The 14,457-nt window shown below is 35.5% G+C and overlaps 1 protein-coding gene across 5 annotated transcripts; it reads left to right on the top strand.

Moving 5' to 3' along the window:
- Positions 1-12,665, top strand: LOC103957984 (serine/threonine-protein kinase STY8-like). Of its 5 annotated transcripts, none has more exons than XM_009370209.3 (16): positions 3-505; positions 1,244-1,358; positions 2,748-2,863; positions 3,025-3,144; positions 4,931-5,003; positions 6,163-6,273; positions 6,786-6,836; positions 6,912-7,051; positions 7,136-7,243; positions 8,016-8,089; positions 10,104-10,279; positions 10,987-11,082; positions 11,478-11,558; positions 11,637-11,687; positions 12,096-12,236; positions 12,322-12,665. In XM_009370209.3, the coding sequence occupies exons 1-16, from the start codon at positions 324-326 to the stop codon at positions 12,565-12,567; spliced, it is 1,881 nt and encodes a 626-aa protein (XP_009368484.2). In that variant the 5' UTR covers positions 3-323; the 3' UTR covers positions 12,568-12,665. The 5 variants fall into 5 exon arrangements, with proteins under 5 accessions (XP_048446155.1, XP_009368484.2, XP_009368485.2 ...); XM_009370210.3 differs by having other exon boundaries at positions 3,064-3,144; XM_048590198.1 differs by lacking the exon at positions 6,163-6,273 and having other exon boundaries at positions 1-505.
- The last annotated feature ends 1,792 nt before the right edge of the window (positions 12,666-14,457 follow it).

Here is a 14,457-nt window from a genome sequence, read left to right on the forward strand (position 1 = left end):
GACGGAGGTCTTTTCCGTTTCTAATCTCTACTCAGGTCTCTCTCTCTCTCTCTCTCTCTCTCTCTCTAACCATACGACATTCTTCTCTCCCTCAAAAGTTCAAACTTGCCTTCTCTTTTTGGAAACTTCACACTGCTACAGTGATTTTGTATGACGAAATTGCCCTTGGCTTCCTCGCGAAATCTCATACAGGTCCTCGTCTTCCTTCCGGATTCCACCAACAGTCAAAGATCCTCTGCTTATCATCGACAGCTCTCCGAGCTCGCTTTCTCCTCCACCTCCTTCGTATTTTCATGGAAAACCTGCTGACTTGATCTTCCCCTATGGATTTGACCGAGGGCGTCGGAGAGAGCTCCTCGCCGCCGAGAAGCTTCGTCGGCTTCAGTAACTACGATGTCCGAAACGATGTCTACAACCGCTTGGTGGAGAGCGGCCATGAAGACGCTCTGACTCTGCCGGAGTTCCGTGGACGCTTGGACGCGCACTTCAACCGCTTGCCGGCTAGGTATTCCACTTCGATCACTTTCCTGTATTTTCGTTCCTTTTCATTTTAACGAACTTCGGCTATTGATTTGTTCTGGAATCAGTTTTTTAAGAACAGAATATTATTATATTATTGAAGTATGAATCGTTGTGAAGCTCTTAGAGTCTCAAATGATGATCCAAACATGATTGATTTCTTGAGTTAATATGCTTTCGGAGCGGTTTCGGTGAAGTTTTTAATGTTTCAGCACCAATAAGTTTGTGCATTCGTTTGAGTGTCGATTTTGTGCTGTAATCTTTGTTCTGTATGCATATGACTATTTGTTAAGCTGGAAATGTTGTGTGTGTGTGTTGTTTTCTTGCTTATTATCTGTAAGAATTAGTCGGTTTGACTATGTGAGATATGCAATGTGTGTTTGGACGGAAATTAGTCCCGCACAGTGCCGTCAATTTTTTTTCCGATTTTTATTTAAGCTGGAAAGTATTCTTCTTTTTGGAAGTACCTTTCCGGGAGGCACAAATTTTCCTTAGGTTTGTCAAGAAATGTTATTTCAAGGTAAACCTTTCCAGACCCTATGTTATAATGAAGATTTGTTTAAAATATTACCGGGAAAAGTATTCACTAGATTTTCCAAGATATTTTCTACTGCAGAACTTCATAAGAGCAGTAGCAACATGTTTCATTGCCCTTTTGATGGGGAGGGTGATGAACCTAATTCTACGTTATTTATTTATTTTACTGATTTTGTTCTCTGCACAGTTATGGACTTGATGTTAACTTGGATAGAGTGGAAGATGTCTTGTTACATCAAAAGCTTCTTGCTTTGGCAAAAGACCCAGAAAAGCGGCCCGTTTATCATGTCCGTTTCATGGAGGTACTAACCATCATTTGTTTCAGTAGTTTATGTTTGGAATCTTGTTCTGAACTAGAATTACTTTGAGTTCCAGTGCTAAAAATCTTGTTCTGAACTAGAATTACTTTTGAGTTCCAGTGCTAAACCAAGTATTAGTTTATTTCCTGTTGTTATGAAAAGCCACATGTTAGAATGTCTATAACAACTTGTATTCACATAATCTTTGTATTCCAGAAAAAAGTTTAAATTATTTGGACGAATACTATATTTCCTTTTAAGCCCACAGAAGGATGGGACACCAGCGACTTCCTTGACAATGACTCACAATGTCCCTAACTGTGGTTAGCTTTGAGAAATGATGGAATAATTGGGAAAATGTTATCCTTAAAAGGTATAAAGCAGCGGTTGCAACGTTGAGGAAGGAGGTATAATTAACACAAACGGTTCTGTGCTACTACTTTATTATGACTCTGGCTTGCACTAAGTAAAGGGCTTCAGTGGAGAAGAAGATAAGGTTGGTGCATGGATTCAAGTTCCAAATATGGTAGGACTATAAATTCCTTGTCTACTGATGCAAACTTGTGCGCTTTAGGTTTGAAAACTTGGGTATACACCACAAGTGTACAAGACAGCCCAAATGAAAAAACCAAATTAGTTCTTAAAAACCAAAATCTAATCTAGCCTTTTTTCAGCACATTCACTGTAAACTTTGTAGGTTCATTTAAATTTTTTATCTCCAATTGGTTACTATTTGTCGCACAAGTTCGGCTTCTGATCTTCAATATGTTAGAACTTCAACAAAAGTTACCATTACCTAAGTCCTTACTCTTAACCTCAGAACTAATATTTTTTTGGGGTAATTAATGATATAAGTTTTCTTTTAATAAGATTTTCCACATGGTTAGTCTCAGAATAAAATAAAAAGTCATTATGTCATATAGACATTACTTGTTATATTGTTAATTAGAACAAAATAAAAAACTGATTAGCTAGTGTGATTTAATTTACTTAGCATTTCAACTATACCTTATTTTAGCCTGATACGATTTTTACTAGCTATTCTATCGGAAACATTTTTGGGTTCTGGGAAAAATGTTGGAATTGTTATTTCACGATGTTGTTGACCAGGATCTGGATCAATCACAATGTGTGGTAATGTGTAATCTTGTTGCATGTACTGACTGTCACTTTACCTAAAGAAGCCTTGACTACAACAACAAAGCCTTTTCCCACTAAAGAAGCCTTGACTACACTTGAAAAATAAGATTTTACAGAATCTTTAAAGCATCAGAAACTTTGCTGCTGTTCCAATGTGTAATCAGTTTTTTTCCCCCCTTCTATTTTTTTATCACAAAGTTCCTCAATGTTTATGTTAATCTTCTTTTGGTTCATCTGTGTACTTGTGATCAGAATACTTCTACCAGGACAGATGACAACGATGATGATGTTCAACAATTTACAAGTATTGCTTCAACCCCAAGGCCATCGTGTGATGAAACTATTGAAAGAGCTGCTCTGTCACATGGGTATTAACCGTATTATATCTGTGTTGTATTCAGTATCTAATTGCTTAAATATTTTGCTGTATTTTTTTCCCAACAAGGGTTTCAGTGACTCTGTGGATATTGATCTGTGGACCTTTGGTGGTCATTTATTTATTTCTTATTTACTTCATTTCTCTAAGTAGAACTAGGAATTGTGCGGTTGACTTTGAACCTTGCTCTAGGCTCGGGGACCTAAATTTGGATGTTAAAAAGAATGCTATGGACATGGACGGAAGACATCTGACGGAGTGTTCTCCCACAAGGTACTTGACAAAATTGTGTTGGCTTGTTTTCTGTTTTAGAATAAACACTACTGTAGTTCATCATAACAAGATTTTTTACTTTCACACGCCCCATTTTACTTCCTTCACACATTTTCAGTTTTTAATATTTGTTTGCTCTTCTTCAAGGCCCACCTCTAAAGATAAAGACAAAGGATGGAAGAACAAATAAATATTAAATTCAAACTTCAAAGAGCGTGTGGGAGGTAAAATGGGGGGGGGGGGGGGGTGGGGTGTGAAAATCACCATCCTTTTCCCATTGTCAGATTAATGCTTACCATTTCTTACTTCAATTTTTGCCAGCATCTTGGTTTACTCGTTTACTTTATTTTAGTGAGCTGCAAGCTTTTCTTTGGCCTCTAACCAATAATAAATAAAATGACAGGGCTCAATAGAAACATAATGCATATTGACAGCAACGAGCCATAATGGCTTTGGTCCCTATTCCCTAATTATTTTGAGTAACCCTTCATAGGAAATCTTTATTTCGAAGGTTGATTGGTTGTCACTATCAGGTTTTTTTCCCCTTAAGAATTTAATGGAATTCGGTGGTTGCTAGGAAAGTTAACTTTAACCTTGGGCTTTGGCTAATGAAATATTGACTTTTTAACACTAGTAATTGATACTAAGGAGAGTCAGACCTTTCTTTATTTCCTAAATGGTGCATAAATAGTAGAAAGAGTGGGGAATAGATGCGCTGAAGAGATATGAATTGGTTAAGTTATGGAGCAGATTGTTATGTTCAGTAAAGATAGTTATTGTTTTGCTTCATTTGAATTCTCATATTTTCCGTATAAATTTTCGAGGATTTGGGATGATGAAGCGTGAGTTAATATTGAGATGCGCACTGAAAATATTGTTATGGGTCAAGCATCAAGTATTTTTAGCTCTTAGTAGTTACTAGTAGAATAAGTATGTTGCAGGCTTTCAGTATCAAAGTTTTGGGTGTAATTTTGTGAATCTCTCTTTCCATAGGTTGGAAGACACTTGTTTAAAACTTACTTTCTTCTTGCTTTAATGTGCAGTATTTTTTTATCAAAATTTTATTCTGATAATTTTTTTGTATCTTATCAAACATAAGTTAGATAAACGTTTCGTAAAGCTATAAAGAATATGTTGACAAACAATTACTGTATATGATATGTCATGTGCATAAATAGTAGACATGATGCATAGAAGCGTATATGTAAACATGAAATTGTATGCATTAACACATATGCATGCATATATAAATAGACATGCATATAAACAGACATATGTATTAAGTAATATGCTAAAGGTCTTATTTTCCAAAATAAAAATAGAAAATAAATTTTTCTATATGCTGATATTAGCTTTATCAACAATTAGCCTAAAGTATAGTTTTGTTTGAAACTACTGAATTTGATAAAATTGGAGTTCTTTTGCATTTTTTTTCAGCAGTGAACATAATCCCTTTTGTTTTTATATGAACTGTGTCCGTATATTGGAGAGATTACATTTATACTTATGGGCTGGTTTTTCTCCACCTTTAGGGATCTATCAATTTCTAACATCTTATTAGATTGGGGAGCTGTTATAGGGTAGTTTTTAGAGTTTCATTACACCGTCATAGGTGTAATTCAGATTTATTTATTATTTATGAGTTGAATCATTTTGTTGGTGGACCAGTTGTTCACAGAGTCTTGTACTGTGCTTTTGAGTTTCTTTAATAAAACTTTGTTTGCCATTTGAAAATACATTTATACTTATGCAGAAATGATATTGACCATTGGGCTGTATAACGCAGGCAAGATGTACCGCATGTTCCCATTCATGAAGTAATATTTTCAACTATTGACAGGCCTAAGCTTCTTAGCCAGGTACGACTGAGAAGCTTTAAGTTATTTGTTTGTTATCAAGTTTGGTATTAACACCTGGAGTTTTACCTGGATTTCAGTTTCAAAATATTCTTAGAATCTGAATTCTGAAAAATAAAGAGTTTGAAGCTCGAAACTCTGCTGATTGTTTCCTTGTGTGTTTGCAAATTAAAGCTGAAGGTCTATTTTGTAGACTAAGTCCAACTATTCAGTGTGTTAAATATAAAAGGGGTCATATACGATTAGTATGGTAGGATAGTGGCAAGCTTATCTGATACTGCACTTGCATTCTGGATCATGGAGTTGGATTCAGTATTCATTTTTCAATTAATAATCAAAAGGATCATCTGATTGAATAGCATCAAGTGATAGTATTTCTGTAGTTTTACTATTTTAGTTTTCACATGTACAGAATTTTTTCAATTTTAAAGGGTATTTAACATTTGATAGCTTCATACCATGTAATACGCTGTCTCCACTTAAGCAGTCCTCTTGGTATTACTCACTACTATGAATGTGTGCTCAATACCTAATGTTTATAACTCCAACCACCATCATTGTTTTCATTCTTTAATGACACCCTAACTTGTCGTCCTGTATAAAGCTATCTAAAAAAATCGGTTTACTTGGATGTATACAAGTTTCTACCCGATGTTTACTTATTTTTATTTTATTTGGTACTGCTTATGCTTATGATCTTTTGGGGTAGACAGCTTCTACTGGGGTTGTGTTTTGGCCTCCTTTCAGTGGGTTTATTACTTGTTTGGAGAAAATACGATGTAGTCATGTGACACTGTAATGGCCTGGTATTCGTGTCTTTTGGTTCTCCATCAGATCTTTTTGTGTCAACTCTTGAGTCTAGACTCTAAACACAATGGCACCTCAATACAGTAAGCTTGGGTATTAAAGATAATTGTGAGAAGACTTTGTATTGGAATAGTTCTTTGTCATTATGATTTGTATCTATTAATATGAAGTTATAAATGTATGGCCTTCAGATTCTGAAATAAGTGGAAAATAAATTTAAAGGTTGCAGCAGACTAGTAATTCAGTACCCTTGATACATATTGCAAGTATTGTTTATGTTGTAGAATCCAAGAGAACTCCAGAACTGGAAACATACTATAGTCGCATCTTTCTGACTTATATCATTTTTCTCTAGCTTTCTTCGTTGCTTTCGGATTTAGGACTTAACATCCGTGAAGCACATGTCTTCTCAACAACTGATGGCTACTCTTTAGATGTATTTGTGGTGGATGGATGGCATGTTGAGGTAGATTTCTTCTACTATATAACGTGTTTATCGTCATTCACTGTGTAATTTCTACTGTCAGAGTTTTGTATCTTGAAATTTTGTGTGTTAACTATATTACAAATGAGTAATGTCCAATACACGAAACGTTGGATGGCTTTTCTTAAAATATATGCTGCTACATTATGCTTATTTTTGTTTCTTTCTTTAAAGGTCTCTTTTTGTTGGTTATGGATTTGCTATACCGCAAGCTGTTAATGCTTTCTTTTGGTATGCATGTATGAATGCTTTTTAGTCAGCCTTTATCTTTGATCTATACTATGGCATTGTTACAATGACTCTCACTTTACAAAACAGTTATTGTATCTGATGCTTTCCAGTGTTTTTGTTATAAATACTGAGTTTTATCAAATTAACTAAGTTTCAAGGAAAATGTCTTAGGAATACATCAAGGGGAATTGCGATTATATTTCTTATATGACAGGGAATTGTGCTGAGTTCAAATGTTGCTGACTTTGCAATGTTGTGGTCAGGATGCAGATGATCTATATGAAGCTATGGAAAAGGCAATTGCGAGAAGTGAGGTAAATTGCATCACATTGTTAAAATAATCGAAGAATAATAAGATAGTAATATGTATCTGTTGTTTGGTAATTTAGGGGTCGTGGTCAAGATCTTCACATTCTCATTCGGCTGTGGAGAAAGCATTATCGGTGAAACAAAAACTGGGAAACTGGGAAATAGACCGAAGATTATTAAAGATAGGAGACAGAATTGCATCTGGGTCATGTGGAGATTTGTAAGATGTGTTTTATTTCTGGAATTCCTTTATTCGTTTATGGTCCTTTCTGCTGCTTAACTTTATATTGCTGTTCATTCTCAGGTATCGCGGAATTTATCTTGGTCAAGATGTTGCTGTTAAGATTTTGAGATCTGAACATTTGAATGATGCCCTAGAGGATGAGTTTGCTCAAGAAGTGGCAATTTTAAGGTGAATAATTTTCTAGCTTTATCCTCCTTTTGATCTTGGCTGGTTCCTGCTAGGGAATTCATATGCTTACCAAATCTATTGAGATCTCTTCTCCACTTGTGAACTTTTGAAGATTTTCCCATTATTTTCTCCTAATGAATTTAGATTATAAGGGATAACATTCATTGTCCTAATTCTGGTAAACAGTTGGTTCAAGTAGAACAGGGGTAGGAAAAGGGATTTTGGAAGGTTACAGCTTAGTTTCTTTCCAGTTGTTTAGCAAATCAAGGTTCCTGGAAGTAAGTTTCTGCGAGTTTGGTTGCACTTTCAATCTTTAAAGAAATCATTTTTTTTGGAAATTTTATTTTCACCCTCTGCATCTATGTGCTAGACTGTACATGAACAATTCGTACATTCTCTGGGTGGTTTTCGTTCTGCACCCTTGTGAACAATTCCACTCTTGATTATGGACAATCTGAACATAGCAAATTTCCTAATCTTCCAAATCAAATGACCAGTTGTGATAGTTCCCTTAAATATCAAACAGATCCTATGTGCCCAAAATTACCTTCTTAGTACCACTCTTTTTATTCCTCTCTTCTTTTGGGGTGGGGGCACATCATCTGGAAAAATCAAAGCTACATGCTTTTCAAGGGCATATATTTTATTTCATCTTGATCAGGTGTCCGTTTGCATGGATTTTCCTCAGTACAAATTTCAAAATAAATGCCAAGATATTGTATGTTACTCATTCTTAAATACTGATATATTTTATGTCCGTTTATGATGGCAGAGAGGTCCATCATAGTAATGTTGTGCGCTTTATCGGTGCATGTACAAAGTCTCCACATTTGAGCATAGTGACAGGTATGGAACTCTCCTGTTGGTTGCCTCCAACATTTACTATACTTGTAAGTTAGCTTCTTTTGTGGTTTTGTTCATTCTGTATCAGAATCTTACATTTGGAGATACTTTTAGAAGCATTGCAACTAAGAAAAGTAAGAATAAGCATCAGATTGTTTTATACTTTTTTATTTTATTTGCAGTTTTGTAAGTGAAGCATAGTAGATTCCACTAAATGAATTTACAGCAAAATAAGGTGACACGCAAACACAAACATTCATTTCCCTTCTTAAGAGCTATCCTTTTTTACCACTCAAAACATACCTTATAAAATATCTTTTATGGAACAAGGGATCATTCTTACACAAAATCAATGAAATCGGATGTTCCCTTCTTAAAAGGTATCCCTTTTTACCATTCACCAAAACAGACCTTTGTGTGCCCAACCATCAATGCAATCCTTTGATCCAAACTGTTCATTTTTTATGATCTCATTCAAGAATCATTCTTACTAAAAATCAATGAAACTGGATGGTGTACTAAAAATCAATGAAATCGGATGGTTTCCACCGATATCAGTGGAGCCAACCAATTACATTCGAACTTTTAGAAATTTTTTATTAGAATCAAGAGAAGTATTGATGGAACTAAAAATATCTTTTTCGGAACTTACTTTGTTGATACTCTTAAGCATTGGAGGCGCTAATGCTTCTTCTCTGAGTATGCAGCATTTAGGAAGATTTTCTTGTGCGTTCTATATCTTAAATTCCTCTTAAGTTGTTTGGATGTCATGTGTATTGGAACTACCAATTATATGTAATGTCAGCCTTTGGCATATTGTTGCATATTCTGAAGCTTCATGAGGGTTAGGAGTAGAAGGATGTAGATCATTCGTGAGATAGAGTTCGTTTTGGGATTACCTTTGGGTGTTATTTGTTGAGGGTTTAGACATACTTCTTGGCAGGGTACCTTTTGTGGTTAGTAAATTGTTGTATTGTAGATCTCATCTTGATTTCTTTATGTAAAACTTTTATGTTTTTAGATGCATTTGTAGTTGTAGCTGAGTATAGTTAGTCCAGTGACAACTTATCATTGTATTGTACTGATCTTTTTCTGCTAATGAAAGTATGGTTTTCATAAAAAATAAAAAATAAAAATAAAAATAAAAAAATAAAAAAACTATAGGGATTGAGATCTATAACATAAGGTCTGTCATGAGCTCTTTCAATATTTTCATCGAGACAATGGTTCAGGAAAGAAAAGCTACACTTGTTATTTTTCTTCTCTTTTGCAAAAGAAGAAAAATGTCTTGTTTGTAATGGATGCTAAAAATTATGTCATGAGTACATTTTGTTTGTTTTTGGTTTTTTGGTAAATCCATGTAGCACAAGACAGCAACTTCATAAAGAATGTAAACAGGATTGGGATGGCATTTCAGAGAGGATAAGCTAGGAAGTTCTAAATTTATGAGGCTGGTTCACCATCTTCCAATTAAGAATGAAAAAGGCTCAGATGGTGATTGTAGGTCTCCAATTTCATTTGAGAAGTCGGTCCAGTTTCAAGTGTTAATTGTGGCCATTCATCATCAGGTTACCTTAAAATGGCACCAAGAGCTAGGATACACTTTGGTTGGCAGTAGACTATTTGACACTTTGGTTGGCAGTAGACTATTTGGTTCAGAAGTTTAGCTTCGTTAACCCTGGCTGTTTTAACACAATTCCCTCCTTCAATTGGTACAGTAATCATTTTTAAATTAGTCATTGATCACCTGAATAAGTCAGAATCGTACCAAGGCTTAGGGACAGTTCTGTATGTTAAAGTGCTTTGGAAATTGTGGGCTTTATCCTTTAGATATGGCTACCACTCTTAATCATATATTTCATATGCTTATCTAGTAGTAAGTGCTCTCTGCTTCTACTATTGGAAGTTGTTTTAACTGCACATCCGTTTAACCTCCCTTTTCCACTCTTCTGTTGTTTTTTTCCCTATCGTATGAAAATAATTATGAAATTTCGTTTGGTTTTTCTTCTTCTTGCAGAGTATATGCCTGGTGGAAGTCTATACGATTATTTGCATAAGAATCATAATATCTTGAAGCTTTCAGAACTGCTGAAGTTTGCGATTGATGTCTGTAAAGGAATGGAGTATTTGCATCAGAATAACATAATTCATAGGGATCTGAAGACAGCAAATCTGCTAATGGACGCTAACAATGTAAGAATTAAAGGTTTTTGTTCGCTTGTTTGGCAGCTTCACTTCGTGCATAAATGCAACCTAGGTTTGGGAAGAATAACAGCATATTCGTGACAACTGTATTGATTTAATTTGTGATTGTACATGTATAGATTAACTTAGGCGACAGGAAAACAGTAGATTTCAACAGATTTGTTTGTAATTTTTTAAAAGGGCCATAATTTCCTTAGTGGATCTGTTGCTACTTTAGTTGATATAAGTTGTGGTTATTGGACCGACTTGAGTAACCAAACCATGAATACATTGTGCTTTGAGATATGAAGTTTGATTGTTTGAAGAAGTATATCTGTGTTTCAAATATTCAATTCTACCAAAATTCTCTTGGACACACTGAGTTGATGTCTTCCAAATTTTTCTCAACGGTGAAACTGATACTTTCAGGATAACGTGAATGATGCAATATATTGATATGTGTTTAAAGATGTGAATAATGCAATTCTACTTTCCACAACTATATTGATATTTTCTAAAACTATAAGTAGAATTTGTTGTTAAATTTGGCATGTTTTAGTTTTTGATAATGGGTAAACTGTTTACCAGTTAGATTTCCAAGTAATAATGGTTGAAATCTCTGCTCTCATATCCTGGCAGTTCTATCTTTTTGTTTAGAAAAACAAATAGGTTTCTGTTCATTTAAAAGTTGAAATCATTTTCTTATTTGTCTTTAGGTTGTAAAGGTGGCAGATTTTGGTGTTGCTCGTTTCCAGAATCAAGAGGGTGTAATGACAGCAGAGACTGGAACCTATAGATGGATGGCACCTGAGGTCTGATTCTTCTGGTTTAATATGTTCCTTTCTATTTGTTTTTTTTCCAATTTTATTCCATAGGAGATCAGGAATTTTATGCAAGTTCTTGACAGTCTTCTTGAAAATTATTGTCAATTCTTAAACCGTTGGACTTGGTTCGGAAACTGTCCTTTGTTGTGATCTAAGGATTGATTAGTTTATCATTAACGATTACAGCTACCACCCATACAATATCCCCTTTGTTTTGGCAAGCAGGCTATGGTTGATTGAATTTCCTATTTTGTTAATCGCATTTCAGATGTTAACATTCTGCTTTTGTGACTGCGTCATTACTATAGCAAATGCACCATAGTTCGACAACATTAGTTTACATTGTCATTTCAATATCTTACTGGTTTCTTGTATTTTGCAAGGTTATCAACCATCAACCGTATGATCAGAAAGCAGATGTGTTCAGTTTTGCAATTGTACTTTGGGAGCTAGTAACAGCCAAAGTATGCTTCCTCTCATGTGATACACATTATCAAACTTTTTTAAATCGTTTTTTTAACTAGTACGATTTTGTATTGCAGGTTCCATATGATACCATGACTCCGTTACAAGCTGCCTTGGGAGTTAGACAGGTTTACTGTTGATTCATTATCTGTTTATAATTAATTTATAATATTTTATATATTATAATATATATATATATACACACACACTTTTATTTTTTATTTTTTTTCGTGTGTATTAAATTCAAGGAATAGACTCTTAAGAAAAGACTTAGAGTACTTGAATCTAGCCAAATATGTAAAACAGAATCGAGAGCATTGGCGTTCTAGGATTCATATAGCCGACCCCACTTAGTGGGAAAAGGCTTTGTTGTTGATGTTGTATTAGATTCATGCAGAGACATGTTTGCTACAGCCCACATTGTATTTGCTTCTTAAGAAGTCCTGTTAATCCTTAACACTTCATGTTTATTCTATCGGCCGCCATGTGTATTTGTGCCTAATAGTTATGTATTGTTTTGACATTCTATTTCCCAGGGGCTGAGACCGGAAATTCCCAATAATGGACACCCTAAGCTTTTGGAATTAATGCAGAGATGCTGGGATTCATTTCCTCCCAGTCGGCCTTCCTTCTCCGATATAACAGCTCAACTTGAATCTCTCCTCCAAGAAGTCCAGGTAGGACACCCTTCCGTCTTTCTTGATGTTTGGTTCTCCCATGTTCTCTGAGCCTCATTCTGAAATAAAATGCTTGAAATCTCAGGAAATTTCGGAACCTTCCAATGGCAGCTTGAGAGTCATGACACGACTCGGAAAATTTCTGAAGTCCCCGAAACTTCTCTTTTTGCAACATTCTGACCAGCTCATTTTTAGGCATTTGGGATATGGATGGAGGTTTGGTTTTTTCGTTTGTTTCTCACATGGATATAGAGGTTATATTGTACATTCGAGGAAAAGAGAAAATTACAGAGATTGCCCAACACAACGTCAATGGTGCATGATGATCTGATTTCCCGTCTGTCGTAAAACTCATGTAAGCAAAACACCCAGTTGAATGTCATTGTAAAATGTTATCTTTTTGAGTAATGAGATGTAGATGCTTCGCTAGATATTTTCTACACACTTATATGCGTAGTGATGGTTATGTCGGATGAAGCGCTTGGTGTAGATGCAATCATAAAACGCAGTGAATCTTTCACACCCCGCCCCCCCCGTGGGGGGGGGGGGGGCAGAGGAGTTTGGGTGGTGTCGAGGGTTACATCGGCATGAACGAGCTTAGAAAGGTAGCTTGAAGATGAACAGATTGTATTGCAGTGCGTTGTAACTGTCTTAACTAGTGCAGACATGTTTCGGTTTTCAGCTCGGAATCGTTTTGTTATGGAGTGGAACATTTGGAAGCTCAGAAAATATGACAGATTTAGGGTTTTCTTTTCTTAACAGTTCTGCCGATCCCGACTTGATGTGCTTGTAGGCCAGTCCATGTTTCTTAGTTTCTTTTTAATCGCGAGTATGTTCTAACTGATTGTTTTCCTGTTTCTTGGAATATGTAAATCGGGTGGCGGAGAAAGTAATTCATGTTTCATGTTTTTGGTGTTTTGTTTACGAAAGAGAAATTGATGGGGAACGTTGTCATAAAAACACATTGATACATTGTCCGATTTGTTAGCCAAGTAGTAGCAGAATTTCGTTGATCGAAGCGCTTCGCACGATGATTGCATGGCAGACTTCTCGTGAAATCTTATCGCGCTCGTTTTCTTCTCGTTCACACCTATGTTTATTTATAGTTTGAATTGAAGAAATCAAAAGAGAATGCAAGAGCGTCATTGATTGCTAACTACCAGATGAGAACTTTTGGGCCTCGTTTGGCATGCCGTATTAGACATCGGATAATACTATTTAATACAATGCGGTGTTTCGTGCCATTCCGTATTAAATTAGCACCGGCCCTGTTTATTTTATACGATGCACGCCGGATAAATTATACACTCCAAATCGTTGGTATTATTAGTCAGGTCGCTGGAAACAAAATCAAGCTAACTCTTTTTCCATCTCTCTTTTGCTAATTACTCCAGCGCCTTCCCGGTCCATCTTCTCAACCAATATTCCTTCTTTCTTGTCAAAGAAGAACTAGAGTTTGGGGTGTGCGACTGTATATGGTTGATGGGGATGGGGATGGGATGGTGGAATAAGTTGGAATTGGGGCTAATCGATGAACAGGCCGTCGACCTACATTTGCAGATGCTCATGGTGAGCATCCACTGGTGGCAGCGTTTTCGTTTCGATCAGAGGTGGTGGTTTTTAGTTTTTTTTCCCATCAAATCGACGGGCTTTAATACCAAATTTGGCTTTAAATTGTGAAACTCAGTGCCATAAATGTTCTTCAATCTCCTTTTGAGGAAGTAAATGAACATGATAATCTTTGATTCTTTATGCAGCATCAACTTGTATTTATAGGAGGAAGAATTACGAACAAAAACAAGTCCAAGATGAATTGAGTTTTTATTTATTTTTAATTGAGAGCAGATATGATCGATGCTCTTTAATTTGTTTATTATGTTAAAAAGTATATAGACATTATTTAAAAAAAAAAACCAGGTTTTTAATCTGATACTGCATCAAACGTCTGATTAAATAGTCAGTATGCCGAACTAAATAGTCAGTACTATCTGATGACAGATTATCCTATCTGACTGAAATAGTCAGTACAATTCGAGTGCCAAAAAGAACCTTGATCGGTTTGCAAATAGAAAATAGAGTGTAAATGAGCTTAGCGACGCCAAATACCAGGTGTTTGATTCAAATGATATTGTTCGTACTCGGACATAGTTTTATACTTTCAAATGATTGCATTTCCAAAATAAAATGATACACAGCTGGTCACGATCTTTATGAGCTGGTC

This window comes from the organism of the source record quoted next, unplaced genomic scaffold, assembly GCF_019419815.1.
Source record: "Pyrus x bretschneideri cultivar Hongxiangsu unplaced genomic scaffold, Pyrus_bretschneideri_v1 Contig1, whole genome shotgun sequence".
Lineage (NCBI taxonomy): Eukaryota > Viridiplantae > Streptophyta > Magnoliopsida > Rosales > Rosaceae > Pyrus > Pyrus x bretschneideri.

Excerpts from the sequence above, each read along its gene's own strand:
- LOC103957984 (XM_009370209.3), top strand. The coding sequence starts at position 324 with ATGGATTTGACCGAGGGCGTCGGAGAGAGCTCCTCGCCGCCGAGAAGC. Across the intron at positions 11,688-12,095 it reads CTGCCTTGGGAGTTAGACAG|GGGCTGAGACCGGAAATTCC; the intron begins GTTTACTGTTGA and ends TCTATTTCCCAG. Across the intron at positions 12,237-12,321 it reads CTCTCCTCCAAGAAGTCCAG|GAAATTTCGGAACCTTCCAA; the intron begins GTAGGACACCCT and ends TTGAAATCTCAG.